General features: G+C 48.8%; 1 protein-coding gene across 1 annotated transcript in view; it reads right to left on the minus strand.

The window, feature by feature from the left end:
- LOC118209942 (sortilin-related receptor-like) overlaps positions 1-24000 on the minus strand; it is a 63261-nt gene that overhangs the window by 18642 nt on the left and 20619 nt on the right. The window contains exons 2-23 of the mRNA XM_035385673.1: positions 22108-22224; positions 21451-21579; positions 19787-19948; positions 19250-19317; positions 18257-18440; positions 12101-12202; positions 11766-11935; positions 9010-9202; positions 8328-8445; positions 6388-6461; positions 5852-5940; positions 5398-5576; positions 4654-4840; positions 4393-4521; positions 3587-3672; positions 3055-3227; positions 2575-2706; positions 2266-2357; positions 1649-1895; positions 1385-1523; positions 818-991; positions 385-498 (exon numbers count right to left, since the gene is read on the minus strand). Of these exons, the coding sequence (XP_035241564.1) occupies positions 385-498; positions 818-991; positions 1385-1523; positions 1649-1895; positions 2266-2357; positions 2575-2706; positions 3055-3227; positions 3587-3672; positions 4393-4521; positions 4654-4840; positions 5398-5576; positions 5852-5940; positions 6388-6461; positions 8328-8445; positions 9010-9202; positions 11766-11935; positions 12101-12202; positions 18257-18440; positions 19250-19317; positions 19787-19948; positions 21451-21579; positions 22108-22224 (3058 nt within the window). The remainder of the gene's footprint in view (positions 1-384; positions 499-817; positions 992-1384; positions 1524-1648; positions 1896-2265; positions 2358-2574; positions 2707-3054; positions 3228-3586; positions 3673-4392; positions 4522-4653; positions 4841-5397; positions 5577-5851; positions 5941-6387; positions 6462-8327; positions 8446-9009; positions 9203-11765; positions 11936-12100; positions 12203-18256; positions 18441-19249; positions 19318-19786; positions 19949-21450; positions 21580-22107; positions 22225-24000) is intronic.

Consider the following 24000-nt stretch of genomic DNA (forward strand, 5'->3'; position numbering starts at 1 on the left):
GGTGACTGGGCAGATGTTCAATGCGAGAGTACGGGTGGTCAGGGTGACTGGGCAGATGTTCAATGCGAGAGTACGGGTGGTCAGGGTGACTGGGCAGATGTTCAATGCGAGAGTACGGGTGGTCAGGGTGACTGGGCAGATGTTCAATGCGAGAGTACGGGTGGTCAGGGTGACTGGGCAGATGTTCAATGCGAGAGTACGGGTGGTCAGGGTGACTGGGCAGATATTCAATGCGAGCGTACGGGTGGTCGGGGTGACTGGGCAGATGTTCAATGCGAGAGTACGGGCGGTCAGTGTAACCGGGCAGATGTTTGATGTGACCGTATTGGTGAATGCGAGCGTACAGGTGGTCGGGGTGACCGCATGCCAGCAGGCTTTACTCACGGCACTCGAGCTCGTCGCTCATGTCGCCGCAGTCGTTGTCGCTGTCGCACTTCCAGATGCTGCTGATGCACTTGCCGTTGGCGCAGCGGTACTGGTTGGGCAGACAGGTGTGTTCTGGCGGGACAGAGAGGGAGGAGGGAGATTATACCTCAGCCTGCAGGGGGTACCCGCCGAGGGACCGGTCCTGCAGGGGCCAGGAGCCTCCATTTTATATCTGACTTTCTGCTTCACGTATGACTTCTTATCTACAGCAACCAGCATTGATGACTTTTTATTACACACCATCTATTTATACATCTGCATGTTTACTGACATGAGTTAAAGTTAAGTATCTTGTCTGAAATGGCGAAGATAGTGCCTGGGATTTGAACCTGCAACCTCTAAATTACCTACGCCTGTTCCAACCTCCTGGAGTACAGTATCCCGCTCTCACCTGTCTTTACACAGGTGTTGTTGCGCAGGAGGTATCCAGTAGGGCACTGGCACTGGACCTCTCCAGAGGGCAGGAGGGTGGTGGGCGCCCCCTCTGGACAGACGCAGGTATGGCGGTGACCCGGCTGGGGCAGACACAGCAGGCTGCAGGGCTGACTGGCACAGGCATTACGACCTGCAGGAGATGCGTGCACACACACACACACACACACACACACACACACACACACACACACAACTAAATGACAAAATCCAATGCAGGTACCCTTTTATACCAGTTTGGTTCATATCATTTTTAAATCAATATTCCACTCATATTTAGACCCATTAAAAATGCTACAGTAGGGGGGAGTGCACACAGCCACAGCTTATTTTCTGCCCTGGAAGTGTCCAATTAATCAGACTGCACGCATCTGATTGGCCAAGAGAAATCATTAATGGCCAATGGGGGGTCTTTGCTGACTGAAACCCTCCCTGCTTGAGCTCTGGCCACTGGTGTGTTGCCATGCGGGACTCCCGGCTGATTCTGAATCAGTCAGGATTTAATTGCGCTAAACGGGGCTCTGACCTTTAGTCTTTCCCTTGTAGAAGATCTTGAGGTCCATCACTCCGGTCAGCCGGCCTACCAGCAGCTCGCTATCCAGGGAGCCGGATTTGGGGGCCTTGAAGATTCCCATCCGCGACCAGTCGTCCCAGTAGATGTCATTCTGAGACACGCAAATGTGGACATGTTTTCAATTAAAAACTTTACACATATACTGCTGATTTCTGTTTAAAGGGGCGTTATGCGCCAGTAGGGGGCAGTGTTGCGCGCGTGCGGTGCTGCTCGTACCTTAAAGACGGCGATGGCGTAGGGGTGGGGCAGCCCGGCCAGCACGACGCTGCGTTGGCCCCCGGTGAAGTCGGCCCTCTCGATGCGATCGCCGAACGCTTCCGTCCAGTACAGCCAGCGGTCGTCGGCGGCGATGCCGTTGGGCCAGCGCACGCCCTCGGACGCGATGCAGGACGCGTTGGACCCGTCCATCCAGCCCCGGTACACCCCCGCGGCCCGATCCCCCCAGTCCGTCCAGAACATCAGGCTGCGGGAGGGACAGGATCGGACTGAGCACTCAGCCAGAACCCAGCCAGAACCAGGCCAGAACCCAATCAGCTCTCATCCAGAACAGAGCAAGAACCCAGCCCATTTAAACAAGCAGACAGGCCCAGCAGTAAACCCTTAAAGTAAAGCAGGAACGCCAGTAAAGCAGTTAGCGTATCGTTATGTCCATCCATACCCTTATCATGGGCTAACAAAATAATCTAACCTTACACATTTTTCCCTGCCATTGTAAGTAAAATATCAAACCAATTTCAAGCTTTATACAGAGTCAACGCAGATGTTAAAGTAAATTCATATCTGACTCATGGGGGTGGGGGGGGGGGGGGGGGGGGGGGGGGGGTCCACAGTACCTCTCGGCGGGGATGAGGGCCAGAGCTCGGGGGTGCTCCAGCACTGAGGAGTTCAGCAGGGTGCGTCTCAGGTCTCCATCAGCGTTAGCCACCTGGGGACAGGAAGTGGACGCTACCACGGTTACAACACTTGGAATCTTCAAAAACACACTCAAAAACATTTGAATTTTAGAACTACTTACATTTTGTTGGCAAATATATTTTTCTGACCTATTATTTTTGTTTTTAGTTACATCTGTATCTACTGCTAGAGTAATATCAGTATTTCTGTGCCATCGTTGTATGTTTTGTGAATAAAAAGCATTATACCTCAATCTTTTGCGCTCCAGCATCCACCCAATAGAGAAGCCTGCTGACGGGGTCAAAGGTCAGGGCCTCCACATTCTGCAGGCCCCTCCTCACGATCACTTCCTGTCCAGAGCTGCCATTCAGACAGAGTCTCTGCCGCGGGCACACACAGGAGAGCTGTCACGCACAGCGCATTACATAGAGGGGTGCCTTTCACACACACACACACACACTCTCTCTCTCTTTCACACACACACACACACACACACAGGAGAGCTGTCACGCACAGCGCATTACATAGAGGGGTGTCGTAGTTAACAATGCCTTTCATATACACACACACACACACACACACACATACACTCTCACACTCTCTCACACACACACACACACACACACACACATATACATACATACACACACACACACACACACTCTCACACTCTCTCACACACACACACACAGATGGCTGGTATTGAGGAAGATGGCCGTGTTCCTGACCTGTATGGTGTCCAGGGCGATATCAGCCCAGTACAGGCAGTTCCTCTCATAGTCAAAGTCCAGGGCGACGGCCTCGCGCAGGCCAGAGAGGGGAAGGGGCGTGTCCGTGCCGGTGGCCAGGTCGTAACGATGGATGGAGTTACGCACAGCGTACAAGATGAACTCATTACTCTCTGGAGTAATAAGACCAAACATAACAAAGTACGGCAGTGAGTACATTTTGCATCTAAAACATGATTGTCCAATCAGCCATCTCAAACATCTGCAGAGTTGGCTGATGGGAGCTGAAGTTCTGAGGTTGTTGCACATGTTTGACATCCTCTGCCAGTGGACTTCATTTCCTATAACCCCCAGTAAAACAATGTGTGGAGCTTCTGAATGTAGCTAAGTTTAATAATCAGTAGGCCAAAGAACTATTTCTCAAGTGTCTGATATACTCTCAACTGCTCTGAATTGATATTAAGCAAAGTGACTCCTGATTTAACTATGCAAGTGTGTAAACAGTGAATGCAGGGAGAGGAACAGAGCTGACCTCCCACAGGGCAGGGGAGCATCTCTCCATCCAGCCTGGCCTCCACATCACCCCCACTGCAGCTGTCCCCCGACACCTTCCTGTACCTGCAACGCACAGTCACACATTTGGGTTACCACGGCCACACATAGCGATACATGCAGTCATTCAATCAGTTACTCACAGCCCCAACTCATACAGCCAGCACAACAGCAACTGCCTGGTGTTCTCGACTGAATTAACAGTTTTTGAAAAATGAGTTGAGTACTGGGTAATTTTAACACATTTGTTAAACGTGACTAACTCCTATAAACTAATCAATCCTTTCTTGTTCAATTAATTTTCCATTTACTTTTTAATAATCTCCAAGCTTACACAAATTCACAGTTACAACTGTCAGAACTCCAGTTGCCAAAACAAACAAAAACATTTCCTGTGCATACATAATAATAAATCAATAATAAAGCAACTTTCACTCATTTGTCCTCTCCTGGGGCACTTTTCATATTTAGCCACTAGGTGGTGCTGTTGTCACAGGCAAGGGATGCCTGACCCTGTAATCTCATACTGCAAATAAGACAGAACCGCACTGACAACTTAACAAGTTTCTCACAGCTCTTATTTCATTATTATTTTCCCGCATCGACTCAGCAGGTACAACACACTGCTGACAGAGTCAGAAACCCAGCCTTTGGACAAAAGCTGCTTCGTAACAGCCAATAAGAACGGCACACCGGGGCCCTGCTCTGCAGTGCTGACGGGAGCTGGGCGTGCTCCATTGACCGGGTGTTAAACGCACAGGGCGATGGCGTGAAGGACAGACTCACCCTTTGCTGCGGCGGTAGGTCGTTCCTACAGGGCAGGGTACCGGCGGGGCATACAGACTGCCCGAGAACTCCGGGTCTGGAACACAGACCTCCAGAGACAGGTCTTCACTCAGCTTAAAGCCGTAGTCACTGAGCGGGAGAGAGGGGGAGGCAGCCTATCAGAGGTGCTCAGGGAGTGTTGGAGCCAATCAGAGGTGCTCACAGAGATGTTTAAACGATCAGGAATGTGACAGTAATGTCCGGGGGGGGGGGGGTGGTTACCACTCGTAGTCCTGGCGCGTGCAGGAGCAGTTGGTGGCGGTGACGGGCCGGTCGAAGTCCTCCCCGTTAAAGCAGGTGGCGTGTGGGGAGCGGCGCTTGAACACCATCTCCCTGCCCAGCAGGCAGGCGCTGCCACGCTCGTCTGAGGGGGACCAGCGCTTATAGTCTCCCTCTGCGCAGGGCACGCCTGCAAATACACACACACACACACATACATACATACTACTGAGACACAGTGTTCACCTACTGTACACCCTGAATACACACTCTCTCTCTTAGACACACACACATACACACACACACTACTGAGACACAGTGTACACCGTGTACACTTACTGTACACCCTGAATACACATGCACTCTCTCTCTCTTACACACACACACACACACACACTACTGAGACACAGCGCCGAACACTTACCTCACAGTCTAAACACACACACACACACACTACTGAGACACAGTGTACACCGTGTACACTTACTGTACAGCCTGAATACACACTCTCTCTCTTACACACACACACACACACACACACACACACACACACACTACTAAGACACAGTGCAGAACACTTACAGTACACCCTGAAGACATACACACACACACATACACACACACTACTGAAACACAGCTCAGAACACGTGCACCCTCACACACACACACACGCACGCACACACTCACATACACTCGCACTCATACACACACACAAACACAGCCTCAGAGGGTAGCTAGCTCCCTCACCCAGCACGTCGCTGGCGTTGATCTGCAGGATGAGCCAGCTGTGCCGCTGGTCGGCGTAGGAGCCGAAGACGGTGAAGATGGTGCTCTTTTCGCCGGGCTCCGTCAGCAGCTGGTACACGTACACCTCCCGCGAGGAGAACTGGAACGGCGTCCACGTCTCGCCCTCGTTGGTGCTGAACCTGCCGTGGAGACAGACCGCGCGCGGTCAACAGTCAACGGTCACACAGCGACCCACCGTGACCTGCTCTGATACGTTAAAAACAGCCCCCCCCCCCACCCTTACAGAGAGAAAGAGATCCACTCAGTCACAAGCAGAAAGACACACTCTGGCACAAACAGACACCCTCACTGAGCAGACCCTTTCACAAACATCAATAACACACAGTGATTAACACACTCCAAGACAAAGCAGCCTCCACAGTGATCTGATGGTGGCAGTCACAGGGACACTCACTTGAGCTGGGTGGTGGACCCCCCCTGAGGGATGGCCATCAGAATCCCACCGTGGTCCCCCCAGGTATAGAAATGGGGTCCCGCCAGCGCCTGTAGGGCAGGAACAGTCATTACACTCAGGAAACCACACGGCTAGTCATTACATACACTGAAAACAGCCATAGCACAGCTACGGTCATTACACACACTGAAAACAACCATAGCACAGCTACGGTCATTACACACACTGAAAACAGCCATAGCACAGCTACGGTCATACGGTCATTACACACACTGAAAACAACCATAGCACAGCTACGGTCATTACACACACTGAAAACAGCCATAGCACAGCTACGGTCATTACACACACTGAAAACAGCCATAGCACAGCTACGGTCATTACACACACTGAAAACAGCCATAGCACAGCTACGGTCATTACACACACTGAAAACAGCCATAGCACAGCTACGGTCATTACACACACTGAAAACAGCTGATAGTGCATGTGTGTGTGTATGTGTGTGTGTGTGTGTGTGTGTTACAGTCACTCACCTCTCTCCAGCGGACCCCAGCACTGCTGGACACGTACACATTGGGCTTGTTGGCCAGACTCTTCCCCACAGAACCTGAAGAGGGAGAAGGAGGGCAGGGTCAGAACTAATTTGTCAGAATGTGGTGAGTATATAGAAAACTTCATTATGTTTTATAACATTCAACTATATTCTGCTGAATGCCCTTTAAATAAATGCCCTCGTCATGGCAACCAGACACCAGCCAATGTCTGCTCTTCTCCAGATCAGTGTTTGTGATTGGTTGAGGGAGGCAGGAGAAAAATGTCTGAGTTGAGGTGGGAGCAGGCTGAAGCAGCCATTTTGGGGGCGATAGTGACCTTAGCTATGAGTGTAGCACATGGTGCCCGACAGCACTACAATGGTGAGAGAGAGATGATGAATGCTCCACCTGGTCTCCAGACCAACAGACTTTTCCCATTCCAGGGGTGCGCTAAGGAAACAGAGCGTTTCTCTATTTTGTTTGAAGCTGGCAGAGCTGCTTTTTTAGTTATATTTTTTTATGAATGAAGAAGAGCTATGAGAAGTCATTACAGACTGAGGAGGTGGAGACAGATTCCCTGACCAAACACTGTACCTAGATCAGATTTCAGTTTTTCATAATTATGCTAAAGGAGAGGGGTTTTTAATCATAGATCAGTATTTGCTGCCTTATATAAAATGTTCATAGTTATAATGAAGGGGTGGGTTAATTAATGCATTAATGAGCTGAGATCAGGACTTGTAAGGGGGAGGGGCAGCGGAAATCACCCAGAACACGAAGTCAGACAGACCTTCTACCCGTCCTGAAAAGACAAACCTCTCACACAGTTAGCATCCGCTTCATTAGCGTTTTGCCCTGAAATGCAGGACCTGGCAGAGTGCACTGCCTGAAATGTAAGCAAACACTGAAGCACCAGGGAACTAATTTCAGCCCATTTTTCTAACAGCTAAAGACCCGGCAATTAGCCGCTGGTGGGAATGGTCCTAGTTTGAGTGTGTGTGGGATTGTGTCTTAATTACCCAGCAGGCAAGACAAACATAATTACTGTGTGCTTGTGTTGCGTCTGTGCGTAATAAAGAGAAAGTGGCAGATGTCTCACAGTACTACTGACGCATTAGCACATAATAATCTAACCAAAGGCTTTAACTTCCCCTGATTGGACAGCGCTGTACTAGCAGGTGCCAATCAGATTCCCTCTGGGTGTTGGGCACAGAGCAGCGGTAATTGCTGGATACAATTCAGACCCAAAATTCGACAGGGTAACTGCTCTCGTCTCCAAGCGTGGCGTCCGTGACTATGCAGATTCACTGCTCTCCACGGCCAGGATGGGCTAATTTCACTGTGTGCGGCTATATAATCAACCCCATCCACATGAACACAAATCAGCTGCCACCGCCCCCTTCCAAATCAACACTCATCAGGGAACGGGTCCAGAAATGGCCGCACTCCACACACCCTCAACGAATCTCTAATCAAGCCGATGACTTCTATGAGGGTTTTTCAAGGTGTCCTTCTCAGAAAACAGATAACCTGAGGTAACCTGCCAGGACGCTCCATTTAAACTGGTTCAGGCCAGCCAAAGATCCACTGCTGCACCAGCTTCTACAACCTCCTCAACAAATGCATTCTGAAAATGCCGCAGCAAGACATTCTGTAACCACCTCCAGAACTATATCTTTAAGCACGTCAACAAAACCTCCTATAACAGGCCCAAGGGTCGTCTCCCTGCAGTAGGGCTCTTCAGTTCGTTTCACTGCCTCTGAGTTTACAATTTGCCGTTTACTGAGCTCAACAGCTGTATTTCAGCTCTGAGGAATATTTATTGGGCCTCATTTGCTTACTTTCCAAAATCGGTAAACGGTGTGGGTTTTCTGCTGACACCCTGGTCACCATGGAGACCCACCTGTGAGCGCACGCGGCCGGTTGTCATGGAGACCCACCTGTGGCCATGACGAGGCCAGGTGCAGACTCCTTGGACAGGATGGGCATGCGCCGCAGCTGAATGTTGAGCAGCTGACTCCAGCGCTGGGCCAGGTGCAGAGAGCACCCCCTGGAGAGCTGCAGAGATTCAGGGGTGTAGCATGTCTAACATTCCTATACAGAGATTCCAGGGTATAGCATGTCTAACATTCCTATACAGAGATTCCAGGGTATAGCATGTCTAACATTCCTATACAGAGATTCCAGGGTATAGCATGTCTAGCATTCCTATACAGAGATTCCAGGGTATAGCATGTCTAATATTCCTATACAGAGATTCCAGGGTATAGCATGTCCGTAACATTCCTATACAGAGATTCCAGGGTATAGCATGTCTAATATTCCTATACAGAGATTCCAGGGTATAGCATGTCTAATATTCCTATACAGAGATCCAGGAGTTAACCATATATAATCTTCTCCTGGAGGTTAAAAAATTAAGGGGTTTCAGCCCGTCTGATTTCCCCAGTGAACTCAAACAGTAACAAACCCCACCTCAGGTAAAGCCCCCCACATCACAAGGCAAGTTAAAATCACCCAAGAGTACAATGATAATGAATACCTCCACAGAATTTAAACAAGTCCTGAAAATACTGAACAGTTAGAGTCCAGCGGTTGATTGGTCAGGGACAGGAGGCGTACCTGGCAGTTCACAGTCCCGCCCAGGCTGTCAGCAGTGGGCGGGGTCAGCAGCTCCCAGGTGCCGCCCTTGTCGAAAGTGATGACGGAGCGCATGTTGTCCTCACTCAGGGAGCCGTTGATGAGCGTGGCCACAAACACGCCCCTCAGGCCCTCCACCCGGTGCAGGTCTGCAAAGGGCTCACTGGCGAAGTATCTGTGTGTGTACACACACACACGCAGGCATAAATACACACACACACACGCATGCATAAATACACACACACACACACACATGCATGCATGTAGTACAGGTATTCATATTCACACCTGATCGGACTGTAGTACAGGTGTGTGTGTCTGTACCTGATCAGAATGTAGTACAGGTGTGTGTGTGTCTGTACCTGATCAGACTATGGTACAGGTGTAGGTGTCTGTACCTGATCAGACTGTAGTACAGGTGTGCGTGTCTGTACCTGATCAGACTGTAGTACAGGTGTGTGTGTCTGTACCTGATCAGACTGTAGTACAGGTGTTTTTGTCTGTACCTGATCAGACTGTAGTACAGGTGTGTGTGTCTGTACCTGATCAGACTGTAGTACAGGTGTTTTTGTCTTTACCTGGTCAGACAGTAGTACAGGTGTGTGGTGTGCGTCCCTTATCAGACTGTAGTACAGGTGTGTTTGTCTGTAACTGATACAGGTGTGTGTGTGTGTGTGTGTGTGTACCTGATCAGACTATAGTACAGGTGTGCGTTTCTGTACCTGATCAGACTGTAGTACAGGTGTGTGTGTCTGTACCTGATCAGACTGTAGTACAGGTGTGTGTGTGTACCTGATCAGACTGTAGTACAGGTGTGTGTGTGTACCTGATCAGACTGTAGTACAGGTGTGTGTGTCTGTACCTGATCAGACTGTAGTACAGGTGTGCGTGTCTGTACCTGGTCAGACTGTAGTACAGGTGTGTGTGCATGTACCTGATCAGACTGTAGTACAGGTGTGTGTGTCTGTACCTGGTCAGACTGTAGTACAGGTGTGTGTGCGTGTGCCTGATCAGACTGTAGTACAGGTGTGTGTGTCTGTACCTGGTCAGACTGTAGTACAGGTGTCTGTGTGTGTCTGATCAGACTGTAGTACAGGTGTGTGTGTGTGCCTGATCAGACTGTAGTACAGGTGTGTGTGTCTGTACCTGATCAGACTGTAGTACAGGTGTTTTTGTCTTTACCTGGTCAGACAGTAGTACAGGTGTGTGGTGTGCGTCCCTTATCAGACTGTAGTACAGGTGTGTTTGTCTGTAACTGATACAGGTGTGTGTGTGTGTGTGTGTGTACCTGATCAGACTATAGTACAGGTGTGCGTGTCTGTACCTGATCAGACTGTAGTACAGGTGTGTGTGTCTGTACCTGATCAGACTGTAGTACAGGTGTGTGTGTGTACCTGATCAGACTGTAGTACAGGTGTGTGTGTGTACCTGATCAGACTGTAGTACAGGTGTGTGTGTCTGTACCTGATCAGACTGTAGTACAGGTGTGCGTGTCTGTACCTGATCAGACTGTAGTACAGGTGTGTGTGCGTGTACCTGATCAGACTGTAGTACAGGTGTGTGTGTCTGTACCTGGTCAGACTGTAGTACAGGTGTGTGTGCGTGTACCTGATCAGACTGTAGTACAGGTGTGTGTGTGTACCTGATCAGACTGTAGTACAGGTGTGTGTGTCTGTACCTGATCAGACTATAGTACAGGTGTGTGTGTCTGTACCTGGTCAGACTGTAGTACAGGTGTCTGTGTGTGTCTGATCAGACTGTAGTACAGGTGTGTGTGTGTGCCTGATCAGACTGTAGTACAGGTGTGTGTGTCTGTACCTGATCAGACTGTAGTACAGGTGTGTGTGTCCGTACCTGATCAGACTATGGTACAGGTGTGTGTGTCTGTACCTGATCAGACTGTAGTACAGGTGTGTGTGTCTGTACCTGATCAGACTGTAGTACAGGTGTGTGTGTCTGTACCTGATCAGACTGTAGTACAGGTGTGTGTGTCTGTACCTGATCAGACTGTAGTACAGGTGTGCGTGTGTACCTGATCAGACTGTAGTACAGGTGTGTGTGTCTGTACCTGATCAGACTGTAGTACAGGTGTGTGTGTGTACCTGATCAGACTGTAGTACAGGTGTGTGTGTGTACCTGATCAGACTGTAGTACAGGTGTGTGTGTGTACCTGATCAGACTGTAGTACAGGTGTGTGTGTGTACCTGATCAGACTGTAGTACAGGTGTGTGTGTCTGTACCTGATCAGACTATAGTACAGGTGTGTGTGTCTGTACCTGATCAGACTGTAGTACAGGTGTGTGTGTCTGTACCTGATCAGACTGTAGTACAGGTGTGCGTGTCTGTACCTGATCAGACTGTAGTACAGGTGTGTGTGTCTGTACCTGATCAGACTGTAGTACAGGTGTGTGTGTCTGTACCTGATCAGACTGTAGTACAGGTGTGTGTGTCTGTACCTGATCAGACTGTAGTACAGGTGTGTGTGTGTACCTGATCAGACTGTAGTACAGGTGTGTGTGTCTGTACCTGATCAGACTATAGTACAGGTGTGTGTGTCTGTACCTGATCAGACTGTAGTACAGGTGTGTGTGTCTGTACCTGATCAGACTGTAGTACAGGTGTGCGTGTCTGTACCTGATCAGACTGTAGTACAGGTGTGTGTGTCTGTACCTGATCAGACTGTAGTACAGGTGTGTGTCTGTACCTGATCAGACTGTAGTACAGGTGTGTGTCTGTACCTGATCAGCGTGCTGCTTCCTGAGCCCTCGGGACTGTAGTACAGCACGTTCTCCAGGGACAGGGAGAAGGACAGGCCCTCAGTGTCAGAAATGTACAGGTGTGTGGCGTTGTTGCTGTGATTCACACACACGAACACCTGGTCCTCCGAGGCGTCAGCGATGTAGTACTCCTACGGGAGGGCGGTTACATCAGATAACTCACAGGGGGAATTACAGGCTGGTTTTACTGCAGCAGGAGTGTGGCGTGTTTAAGGGGCGGGGTTAAAAACAGGAGGGCGGAGCCAGCCGTCCTGTTGTTCTGTCAGAGGGGGAGGGGCTGCGGGCAGCATACTCACGCTGATTGGATGGCGGGTCATGAAGCGGGCAGCTCTCATGGGCTGGCGGTTATAGGAGACCCACAGCTGGACGGAGGAGGGGTTCTGGCCCTCCTGTGGAGTCTGTAAGGGACATGAATCAGCAGGGTTACACAGGAGAGGGAAACAGGCCTACCCTGTCCAAACAGCACCAACACAACTATAGCTGTTACCTGTGTGTTCACACACTCACACACACCAACACACACCAACACACACATCCACACACACCCACACCCACACACATATCCACACACACACACACACACACACATGCAGACACAGACACCCACACCCACATCCACACACATATCCACACACACACATACACACACCCGCGCACATACATCCACACACACTCACACACACCAACACACACAAACACACACAAACACACATCCACACACACCCACACCCACACACATATCCACACACATACACACACACACACTCACACACACCAACACACACAAACACACACATACACACATCCTCACCCACACCCACACACATATCCACACACATACACACACACACACACACACACACACACACACACACACCCACGCACAAACATCCACACACACATGCAGACACAGACACCCACACACACACACACACACACACAGACATGCTCACACACACTGCGCTGTATATACAAACTTAAAGCTGTTCACATGCTAGGGAAATAATAAAGTACAAAAAACAAGAAATCAAGTCCAGGATTTCCACGTACTGCCAAAACGAAAAATTTTAAGTAGGACACCTCAGACCACAAGAATTACAATTATTTTCACAGTTGAACCTAGTCATACATCCACAGCTGCATTAGCATTGCAGTTTCACACTGCTCTACAGAGAGACTGCTGAAGAGCTGGAGAGCTGAACAGGGCGATGGAGTGTGATATGATGATGTGCTTTTTTCCGGAACTGAGAGGACGCTGCATCATGATGAGTGGAGAGAAGGGTCTGTACATGATTTGGACATTGCAAATGAATGGGGGAAAAAATCAGGGTCAAAAAAGAATTAAAAACCGTTTGCCCCAAAATAATCTCAAGACGCAAAATGCTGTACATTTAAAGAGCAGCATTCGAAGTTGCAAAATATCAAAATCTGAACCACAATCAGACTAAAAAATTTGATAGAGAAAGTGACCGGGAGATTCCAACAAAAATACTAATAGCAAAAATAAACTTTGAAGCTTTATCGCTGAAACACACAACAGCGCAGTTGCAGGCTGCGTGTCCGCTATGCTGAGTATCATTAGTGCATTATTAGCATATTCTTAAGACTCTAGTCGAGCGTTGCCGATGCATTAAAACGCATAATTTGTGGGTGGCTTGTTTCCAACACGGCGGGGTAATTGGGTGCGCAGAATCATCCAGGATTACAAGAGCGCATCTCAAAGGGGATTTAGCGTTCTCTCTGCTGCTGAAAAAAAAAACAAAACAAAACAAAAAACAAAAACACAGGAAAGGAGAAAGAAAGAAAAAAAAAAAGCGAGCTTCCTCGTTCATCGGGAGTCGTGAGAACGACGCGCTGTGACAGGGCCGCTGACCGATGGCTGGGGACCCAGACGGATGTGCGGCGCTTCTGCCCGCCGGCCACAAACGGCCCTTGTTCCCGGGCACAGAGCGTATGCTCGGCCCCTTGCCTCCGCCCCCCTCCCCCGGGGGCCCGGCGCTCCCGCGCTCTATTCGCCGCATTGATTTATCTGGCGGCTTCATGGCCGTATCCAGGAAGAGCCCGGCGGCCGCAGCACTATCCCGGCCCGGGCTGAGAGGAGGGTGAAGAATGTCCTGGAACGCCGAGAGCAGAGGAGAGCCTCTCTCTCTCTCCCGAAGCCAGGAATTCTTTAACGGCTGAGGGGACGCGCCGAGCAAGAAAAGCCCCTTCAAAAAGCACCGCGTTTCACAAGAGACCCCGTGAACAGAGCTGCGTTTCAGCGCTGAGTGTTTCACAGTGCGTTTTAGTGCTGAAGCAACCAGCTGAACTGAAGAGGCGAACGAAAGAGATGTTTAAACAGCACTGGGTTACAGCAGTGATTTCACTGACATAATGAGATCTTTCAACAGCACTGCCTCACTGCAGAAGTAGTTTCACTGAAATAAAGGTATGCTTGAATAGCACAGTGAGCGTGGTTTCTCCTGTGGCACTAAGGGCTGAGTGTGGTTTCTCCTGTGGTGCTCTGATAGAGGTGGGTGTGGTTTCTCCTGTGATGCTCTGATAGGGGTGTATGTGGTTTCTCCTGTGATGCTCTGATAGAGGTGGGTGTGGTTTCTCCTGTGATGTTCTGATAGAGGTGAGTGTGGTTTCTCCTGTGATGCTCTGATAGGGGTGTATGTGGTTTCGCCTGTGGTGCTCTGATAGGGTGAGTGTGGTTTCTCCTGTGATGCTCTGATAGGGGTGGCTGTGGTTTCTCCTGTGGTGCTCTGATAGGGTGAGTGTGGTTTCTCCTGTGATGCTCTGATACGGGTGGGTGTGGTTTCTCTCATCATGCTCTGATAGGGGTGGGCGTGGTTTCTCCTGTGATGTTCTGAGCAGCACTGTGGCACTGAGAGAGGTTTCTCCTGTGACACTGGACACAATGTTTGCTGCAGTAATGAATCACAGCAAAGGATGAAGATGCACGAAACAAGAAAGAAGAAGAAAGGCAAATGCTCCAAATACCGGCCAATCAAACTGACGCATTGACAAGGAAACGCTTTAGCAGACACAGCAGCGGTCATCAACCTTAATGTGGAGGGAGGCTTTTCAATTTAACTTTAAAATCGGCATCTAATTTAAACCCAGGATACCAGATGATGTTCGTTTAATGGTGTCATCACCGACTTCAAGTAATCAAAGTATTGAGCAACAACAAAAACCAGCAGACCCTGCAGCTCTCCAGGACCAGGATTGAGATGAGCCACAGTAAAAAGGCTGACTGCTCTATTAACCCAGCGGATTGGATAAGGGGGCATTATGGGGCGGGTCTGTGTGGGCAGAAACAAGCAGAACCCACTTTCAGCACTTGCTGGCGGTCTGATTACTTTCTTTAATGACCTATGATGTCGCTACAAGAGAGCAGTTCAGAGCTTCCGCCCACATTGTCAGCTTTCCAGAACTTTCTTTTCACTCTTCCCCATGTGTGTCCTGTATGACTGACTGCACATCCTCTACCCTCTCTGCATTTGTAATCCATGAAACGTGTGACATCGCTAAATTTTATCCCATAAATGGGGGGGGGGAACCAACCGGGCAGTGGAGGGCTTGCCAGTCTCAGTGGTCTCCACAGTCCACATCTCATCTGGCAATCTCCTCCATGCCAGTTATTAGGAAGTCATCTCCGAATATGTAAAGGGCACAGTCATTTCCACGGATCAATATCATCACTGCCCGCACAGAAGAGTCCAATGAGAGGGGGCCTGGTTTTGGAGGCTTTAATTAGTCTTAAGAAGCTTCCGGCACAGGCTCTCACAATATTCATTATCCTAATGCGATTAGCGGTGCAGGAGAGAGAGAGAGAGAGAGGGAGTAGGGAGAGAGCGAGAGAGACACTCTGCGCTGAGCCCTGAAGTGGAGGGATGCTCTCTGGCTGCTGTGTCCTCTCCAGTTTGTGTGTCCAGTACAGGGTGAAATAAAGGGCAGCTGTGATGTTGAACAAAATGGACTGTTAAGGACCACTGGGGATACACAGGAGTGACTTCATTAAGAACACAGAAACCATTTAATGAATTCTCTAAAAGACCTGTCCCCATCCCTTTCTTTCTTTCTCTCTCTCTCTCTAAAACCCACTCTACCCACTCACTCACTCTATAGACCGGCTTCATCCTCTCACTCAATCTCACACTCTCTCATGCTCATTGTACAACACTGTTTGAGTTTCTTTAGCAGAGAGGTCACATGACATTTGTCCATTTCCTTTTTTTTATTTTTTTCACCAACCGTTAAAGACAATTTTTCCTTTTTGCCTGAGTTGGGATATGAAACCGTGTCACCACCGCCATGTTCTCCGGCAAATCAGAAGAGAGCAGCCAAGCAGCCAAGCACGCAGCTCGGGCAGCCAGAACAGGCTCACGCCCTTTATGTCCGACAAGCCACAGATCCCCGCTGCACATCACAAAAAAGTGGCGCTCGGTTCATATAAGAACGTCCATAAAAATCTGCCTCTCTGTGAGATCAGATCGATGAGAAATGATTTGAAAAACTGCTCCTCGACCACAAGCTCCGGGTCTGAGGCTGTTTCAATTCATCAGCCTTCAGAGCCCGGGCGTATCCCGTGACAGGTTCAAAAAGAAAAAGCTCAAAACACATAAAGCAGGCTCCCACCCACACACAGTCTCTGACAGCCTTCTTCGGGGCCTGACGCTTTTCATTGATTAAAACCGACCTTTCAGTGTCTAGAGGCTGACAAATGTCCAAACTCTAATGCTCTTTAACAGACTTCGCTGCAAGAAAGCTCATTCGCTTTGTGGCTCAGCCTGAGCATTTGCTTCTGTGTGAGCGCAGTTTGTCCCGCTTAATGCTTTTCCACACAAAAATCTGCTCTGACCAAAATTCCACTGGCCCAGAAGAGTCGAATGAAACATTTTAAAAGCGGATAGCACACGTCGCGCTAGCGCAGAACCAAAACCAAACCAAATAATGACTCCCTCCAGAGTAAGTGGAAGCGAGCCCACATGCTTTACCACACTCCGCTTACCAGCTGAAACGTTCACAGAGCAGCAGCTGACCAAGCGCTCCGATAGACAGGAGCCGCTTTTCGCATTTCGTTTCCTACGGCAGCCCTCAAATGTCTGGTTTGTTCGCTGCTGTCGTGAGCTTTGTCGCTACCGCTAATTGGAAGTTAATACCCACGCCCTTGGCACACAGCTGGCGGACGACAGAAAGCATCCCGCCGCCACTCCCCGCATGCGGCTGATTACCACATGACAGGCAGACCACCAGCGCGTAGCGTAGCGGAAAAACCCAACGCTTTCATCAGCCAGCAGCCATTCCACCATGCACCCTGCTCCTGCCCAATGGCTGAAGCTAATCAGGCGTGGGCTTGGTTAGTACTTGGATGGGAGACCACCAGGGAAAATTAAGTCGCTGCTGGAAATGGTGTTGGTGGGTCAGCAGGGGGCAATCTTCCCTCTGATCAAATAAACCCCAATGCCCCAGTGCTGTGAGGGGGACACCTTGCTGCTGGAGATGCCATCTTTCGGATGAGACCAGGCAAGGACCCCACTCATCCAACATGGATCCACTCACAAGGCTCCCAGTCAAACCGGACTCACATTAGTACACGACTTTCAAACTACGCTTTACAAACAGTCGTGGCTTTTTAAGGATTTTGAATTTTTTATTGGCACAATAGTCAAATTGTATACTGCCCCCAAGATAACAGTATTTATTGACACTAAAAAACGACGGTTCGACCTACAGGCGCTTCATCAGATAAAAGAGCATTTGAAAATGATGCCGTTAAATACCCACATGACATGCTATGGCACTGGATCATCTGACCGTCAATTTACAAAAAGTGCCACTGCCCAAAATACAATGGAAATACATCACATAGCATATAATTGTGTCACCAATATATCTTAATACTGCAGAGGCAAACGCACAATGCACAAGATAACGTATCTCAAAATGTCATGTTAATAAAACACGTTCATCCTGGGAGCAGTATACTGTGTGCGTTATGTATCATGCTTTTTTTCTGTCTGGCACCAGTTGAGAATTTGGACGTGCATGTTTTTATTCTTTTGATGTAGTAAAATTTCCAAGAAATCAGGCTTCTTTGGCTGGAGGGGATTCCGCCTATGATTGCGTCTCTCTCACAGTAATGTCTCGAGGTGACTGCGATATTACTCACCACGTTCGACAGGGAGCTTGCTCAATCCAGCCTTCCTTTCAGACGTACGTTTTCAAGCAAATGCATTATTTCTGCGTGTTGCGCAAGCACTGTACGTCTCATAGAGGTTATCGAGGGGATTATTTTCAAGGGCACAGCGAGCAAACGTGAACAAGTAGTATCAACACAGGTGCCAGCCCAAACAAACAGGCCAATTTAGAAGAACACAGAAGCTGGACCCAGTGCCAGCTGGGCAGGGCGTGAATCTGGCTGGGATTGGGGCCAGCAGGACTGTGGTCAGGGCGGGACTCACCGAGGCGGTGGTGGTGGCGAACATGTACTTGTCCCGGAGCTGGAAGCTGTCGACCCGCTCCAGGATGACGTGTCGGTTCTGCTCGCTCTGGAAGAAGTCGGTGCTGCTGAGGACGGTGGAGACGCCCTGGGGCTCGTGCCTCTGCACCAGTACCGTGGTGGGCGGATCATAGGGCTCCACCCCCCTGCAACACAGAGCCACAGTCACTCGCGCAGGGGGCTGCAGGTTCAAATCCCGTTTGGAAGAAAGTCTGGTTCATATACGTAGGCATAACGTGTCATCTATGCAGTAAGGAAGCATAAACAAAGCATTTTATATTGTTAACCAGACACCGCAGTTTGAGAAGCTCTGCTGTGCAGAGCTAGCTTGGCCTGGAGACCATGCCTGTCCAGGGTTGAATGCGAGCAGAACTTTTGGGACAGCCCAGAACCACAGTAAGTGCAGCCCGGCAAGCACGGTCGAGGCTACAGTCATAAACCAGCTCTCACAAGGGGGCGAAGGTCCCTCAGCATGCTAAAGGTAGTCTGAGTGTAGACGCTATGCTGAGGGACACATAACCGAGACTGCAAGGCTTCTTCTGCTGCAGCAGGAGGCAGAATGTGTTTAGCAGTAGGGTGTGAGCAGCATGGAGCTCTCAGGCTTACAGCAGTCTTAATAGGATCTGCACAAGCTACTTACACTGCAGGCTCACTGGGATTAGAACTCAAACTCTGCCAGGATGCACGAGGAGGAGACAGTACCCTGAACAAACCCTGGATTTACCACAGCCAATGAACCCTGCCCATTCCTCTGCATGACATCTTATTAACATCATCTCTGTCTCTCTCTGTCTCTTACACACACACACACACACACACACTCACATACACACACACAATCAGACAGACAGGCAGACACACACACACACACACCCAGTCAAACAGACAGACAGAAAGGTAGACACACACTGTTATAATATTCATGCTTGTTTAAAAAAAAAAAAAAAAATCTCACCAAAAGTATGATTTGACATGTTCTTGGATCAACACCCACGTCTCTCCAAAGTCATCCGACTTCCACAGCTACAGAAACAGGAATGTAAGAGTGAGGGGGTGTTTGCAATTTTCACTCACACACGCGTGCGCACACACACAAAATCATAAAATACAAAACTTATGAATCATATCAAATCTGTTACAATTATAGATGGCAAACTGTTAAACCAAAAAGATTCCAAAGCGTGAAACAACGGACAAGCTGCTGGTGTGGGAAGTAGAAGCTTTCCTCTGGGTGAGAAAATACTGTGTTCATGAAAATGGACAAAACTAACAAATACGTTCACAACAAATCCGAACAGCACTTTTCAAGTAGCCAAATGTGAGCCCAAACCCTGGATTAGCATAGCAGCTCTGCGCATTGGGATGAGAGCTGACTGGAGGACGGACTCAGTGGGGAGACATTCCCGTTCATTGGCGAACACGCTGAGATAATGAGAGGCCTATTTACTGGAGTAGGAGCTGTGCGCGCTGCTGACTCTTCGGGGCGACGTACCTGCTTATTGGGGTGCGAGCTGTCGTATCCCAGCAACAGACTGGGCCTCGTGCTGTGAAGCAGTAGGTCCGTAGGCTTGAAAGGGGGAGAGAAGCCCTGGACGGTCTTGCAGAAATCGAAGGTGTTCCACAGGTAGCTGTTGGTGGTGTCTGCAAAGAGGTACTGTGGGGCACAGAAGACAGGGAGGGATTACCAGGGAATGCAGTCGTGGTGGAAAAGAACTAAGAGCAGAGTAGGGGTTTCAGATTTATAAAAAACTTCAGTCTGTACAACTTTAGCTGTACTATGCACTAATCAAGAAATGCAGCTAAAATGTCAGGTGGCCTAAATGTTAGAGCTAATTCTGTAATCAAGACCAGAAGTTGGCATGAAAAACAGAAATAGATATGACCCTCATTGCCCACCTCTGGTCTAGAACACCAATGACTTTTGTTAATGTAGACTACAGGATGACCACTTGACATAAACCACCAAATACACAGATCCACAACAAAGAGAAGGCTGCAAACACAGAAACATTTACTTAAAATTCCCTAAATCACCGTAAAAACCTTGTAGTTCTGTTGTTCCAACAACAGGAATGTGAGCCATTTAGTTATAATCCCAACTCTACCTTTCCTCAGATCCTTTGATCAGCCACATTCACATAATCACCTCTCCCCTGTACCTACCGCCCGAGCCCGAGCCCTCAGCTCTGGAGCGGCCTGCAGGCGCGGGGTGGTCAGAAGCAGGCTGTGAAACGGATTCCCCGCTGAGGAGCAGGAGCGCGGGCCAGTCCCTCGTGTGAGGGCCCGGACAGCACCGCGAGATGCCAAAGCCACAGCGGAGATTAACAGCAATGGCTGCCAGATGTGGGCTCAGCCACCAATCAGAAAGGCACCGTTCCCCGCCAGGCCCGGTCAACATGCGTAACAAAACGGAGCCCTGGGGCGTGGCCAGTCAGATGAAAAAAAAACACCCTCTTTTCACAACCGCAAAATAAACTGTGCAGGAATGTTTCCATGGTGAGTATGACATTTTCACACTACACACGCCTGATTAGCTCACAAACTAGGGAATACATTTGAGCAATATATTCCCTTAGTATCATCTGCTCTTTTGTTTTACTACAATTAAAAATGAATAGTGTCATATTAAACCCCTTTATGCCATCATGGTAGAAACACACAAGCAAATCAATTTCCAGTTACAGCTTCTCTCAGTTGTGCTATCTTAGATGTCAGTCACATCACAAAAACACAGCAGGATTCCACATAACTGATGACAGCACTGAAATACAGTATTATGCAAAAGATATTAGGCACTGCACCAGCTTCTCACAGCAAGAAGGTCCTGGGTTTGAATCAAGGCATGAGTATTTTTGCGCGCTGTTTGTATGTTCTCCCCGTGCCCACGTAGGGTTTCCTCCGGGTACTCCGGTTTCCTCCCACAGTCCAAAGACATGCAGGTAGGCTACTGGGAGACTCTAAACTGACCATAGGTATGAGCATGTGAGTGAATGGTGTGTGTGCCCTGCGATATTTTGGTGACCTGTCCAGGGTGCATTCCTGCCTCTCGCCCAATGCATGCTGGGATAGATTCCAGCACTTCTTGCGGCCCTGCCTGGGATAAGCAAGTATAGATAATGGATGGATGAATGGCCTGCCCTGTATTCAGATACTCACCCTCTTGTTGTCAGCAGGGCTGTGGTAGAATTGGGCGATAACCTGCTTCGCTCCCTTCTTTTTGCTGGACAGCTGGAACTTGTCGGAGATGGGCGTGAAACTGGTGCCGTAGTCATAGGAGACGTAGACCTGCCATGGGATGGACACGTGGGACAGCAGGGGTGAGACACTCCACAAGTGTCCCCACTTCACCGTCAACCAATAATGCACTCAGTGATGCTTCAATGGGTCTCTAATGTACACAGAAACATCTTCTGCACCATTTAATGCTGCCTGGCTGGAGATATGAACACATTAATCAAAAACCCTTCACCAAACATACATTACACGGCCAAAATCATCCAAAATGATGGGCATTAATATAGAGTTGGTCCAACCTCGGCAGCTATAATCACCTCCACTCTTCCGGGAAGGCTTTATATTACAGTAGATGTTGGAGCATTGCTGCAGGGATCTTGCTCCCTTTCAGCCAGAAGAGCATCAGTGATGTCGGGCACTAATTGGGCGATTAGGGCTGGCTTGTAGTTGTGTGACTGTGCCACATCTTTGAACAATTTGACCATGCAGGACACAATTTGGAGTAATTTTCGGCTGGTGTAAGTGTCTTGGGTTAGTGTTTTGTATGTTGTATGTGTTGGGTTTGGGTTACATACTCACCGAGCTGGTCTTGGGCCCAGTGGCCCCTGCACTGTCCCTGGCCAGTGCAACAATCACGTTACTCTTCTCTCCAGCCCAGTGCACGACCATCTGGTTGTGTGAGTCGTTCAGGTTCGCCTGCAATGACAATGTTAGGCAGTGTTCATTTTAGACAGTGTAACTGTTAGCGTATATAACAGGAAGAAAGTAGTCATTTCTTTGATAATAAAGATACACCAGACAAACAAAAAAAACACTCAACACTGAGAAACAATAAATGTAACAAATCACATTTTGTCTTCTAAAAGGGTACCATAATTCCAAGAAATTAAAAATGGAAAATTTTCCATGGAAAATTCATGGGAATATTTGGGAATGTATGGGAATTAATAGGCTTTTTGTGTTGATTGCTTATTCCATCACTGCTTCACCATCAATTGAAATATACATAGCCAACTCTTCACGTCATATAAAAACAGGCTTTAAAAGTTATTTCAGGTTAGAGCTTTGAATTTCATTAAGTAAATTGAAATTATGAAACACCGCGTGAACTTTTTAATATTCTTTCACACTTTCATATCCTTTCACCTTTGTCACGGGTAAAATCCTGTGCACTGTAAATTGTAGACTGAAATGTGCCCGAAATAAAGCTAAATTTAAATTCTGCTGTCAGTGAAACTGTTATGTACCTCTCGTCAGGGTATCACCAAAGAGGCCAGGTTCAATTAGAGGCAGCTGATGTTGTTTGCAAACTGGCATTCATTGATAATTACTAAATAATTACTAATGTACGACACAGAACAGCTTAACTCAATATCATCACAACAAATATCCATCAGTACACATCTACAATATCATAAATAGACTCTCATGTTATTATTACATGTATCCCGTCCACGAGAGCACTCATCCTTGAGCTGAAGAGTGTCTGTAGATAGATAGACAGCTGGAAGCTTTCCCAGCATGCAAGTGCTGAAATGATGATCTGTACACTGATGCTCTCTCACTGCTACAGGGTACCAAACTGCCCGTCTGAGCTGTCAGAACACATGACACGTTTGTTCATGGAACACAGTGAGTAAAAACCATCAAAGCATTAACACAAAAAGATCCTGAATTGTTTCCACATTAGAAATGGCCCTCCGTTAGAAAGTTTAAAGGCGGACCTGATCTAAAGCGAGAATAGACATTGTAGCATTCGATCCGGTGGAGAACCGGATTCGTCTCGGCCACGCCTACCGGTGGAGAGAGCACACGCACCTGGGTTGTGTGTGAGAGCAAGTTCTTTTTGGGAGTTGCCGTTTGTGAAAGCACTGAGGACGGTGAAGAAAGCCGGTAACTGAAAAGTTGGCCAGCTGAGACCAGCGGCGAGCGGAAAAGCTGTCGCTGGATTTTTCTATTGTCTTCGTTATATTCGTTCTTTGCTTTAGTTTATTGTTTTCGCCCGGAACCCATGAGAGGGAAGTGTGAAGTTTTTTTTTTTTTCGTGTTGGTGTGGGTGTGCTCTCTCTCATGCGGCAAACGGCACCCAGAACAGCCGCAACTATGTCCCAGGTGTGTCACATATGCTGCGTTTCAATGTGTTTGCAGGATTTAAAATAAATAAATACATATAACCCCCTTCCGTCGTTTGCAACCTTAATCGTAACTGGGTTGTGAGAGCACAGGCCAGCCGCACAGTGAGCTGCGCACAGATAACACAGGAGAGGAGCGGGCTGCGATCTCCACACGCCCCTGGAGGCCTGCGGCTCGCCTCCTGCCGACGCGCGTTCCTCACCGCGTGCCACAGTCGCGCCCGGTCTGCCCTCTTTAACGACGCCGTTTTCAGCCTTTCTCCGAAAAACCAGCGGCAGTTAATCTCGCGATTACAGCTGCACGCAAATCTAATAAAACCGCCACTCACAAAGCCGCTGC

Source organism: Anguilla anguilla, chromosome 12 (genome assembly GCF_013347855.1).
Source record: "Anguilla anguilla isolate fAngAng1 chromosome 12, fAngAng1.pri, whole genome shotgun sequence".
Classification (NCBI taxonomy): domain Eukaryota; kingdom Metazoa; phylum Chordata; class Actinopteri; order Anguilliformes; family Anguillidae; genus Anguilla; species Anguilla anguilla.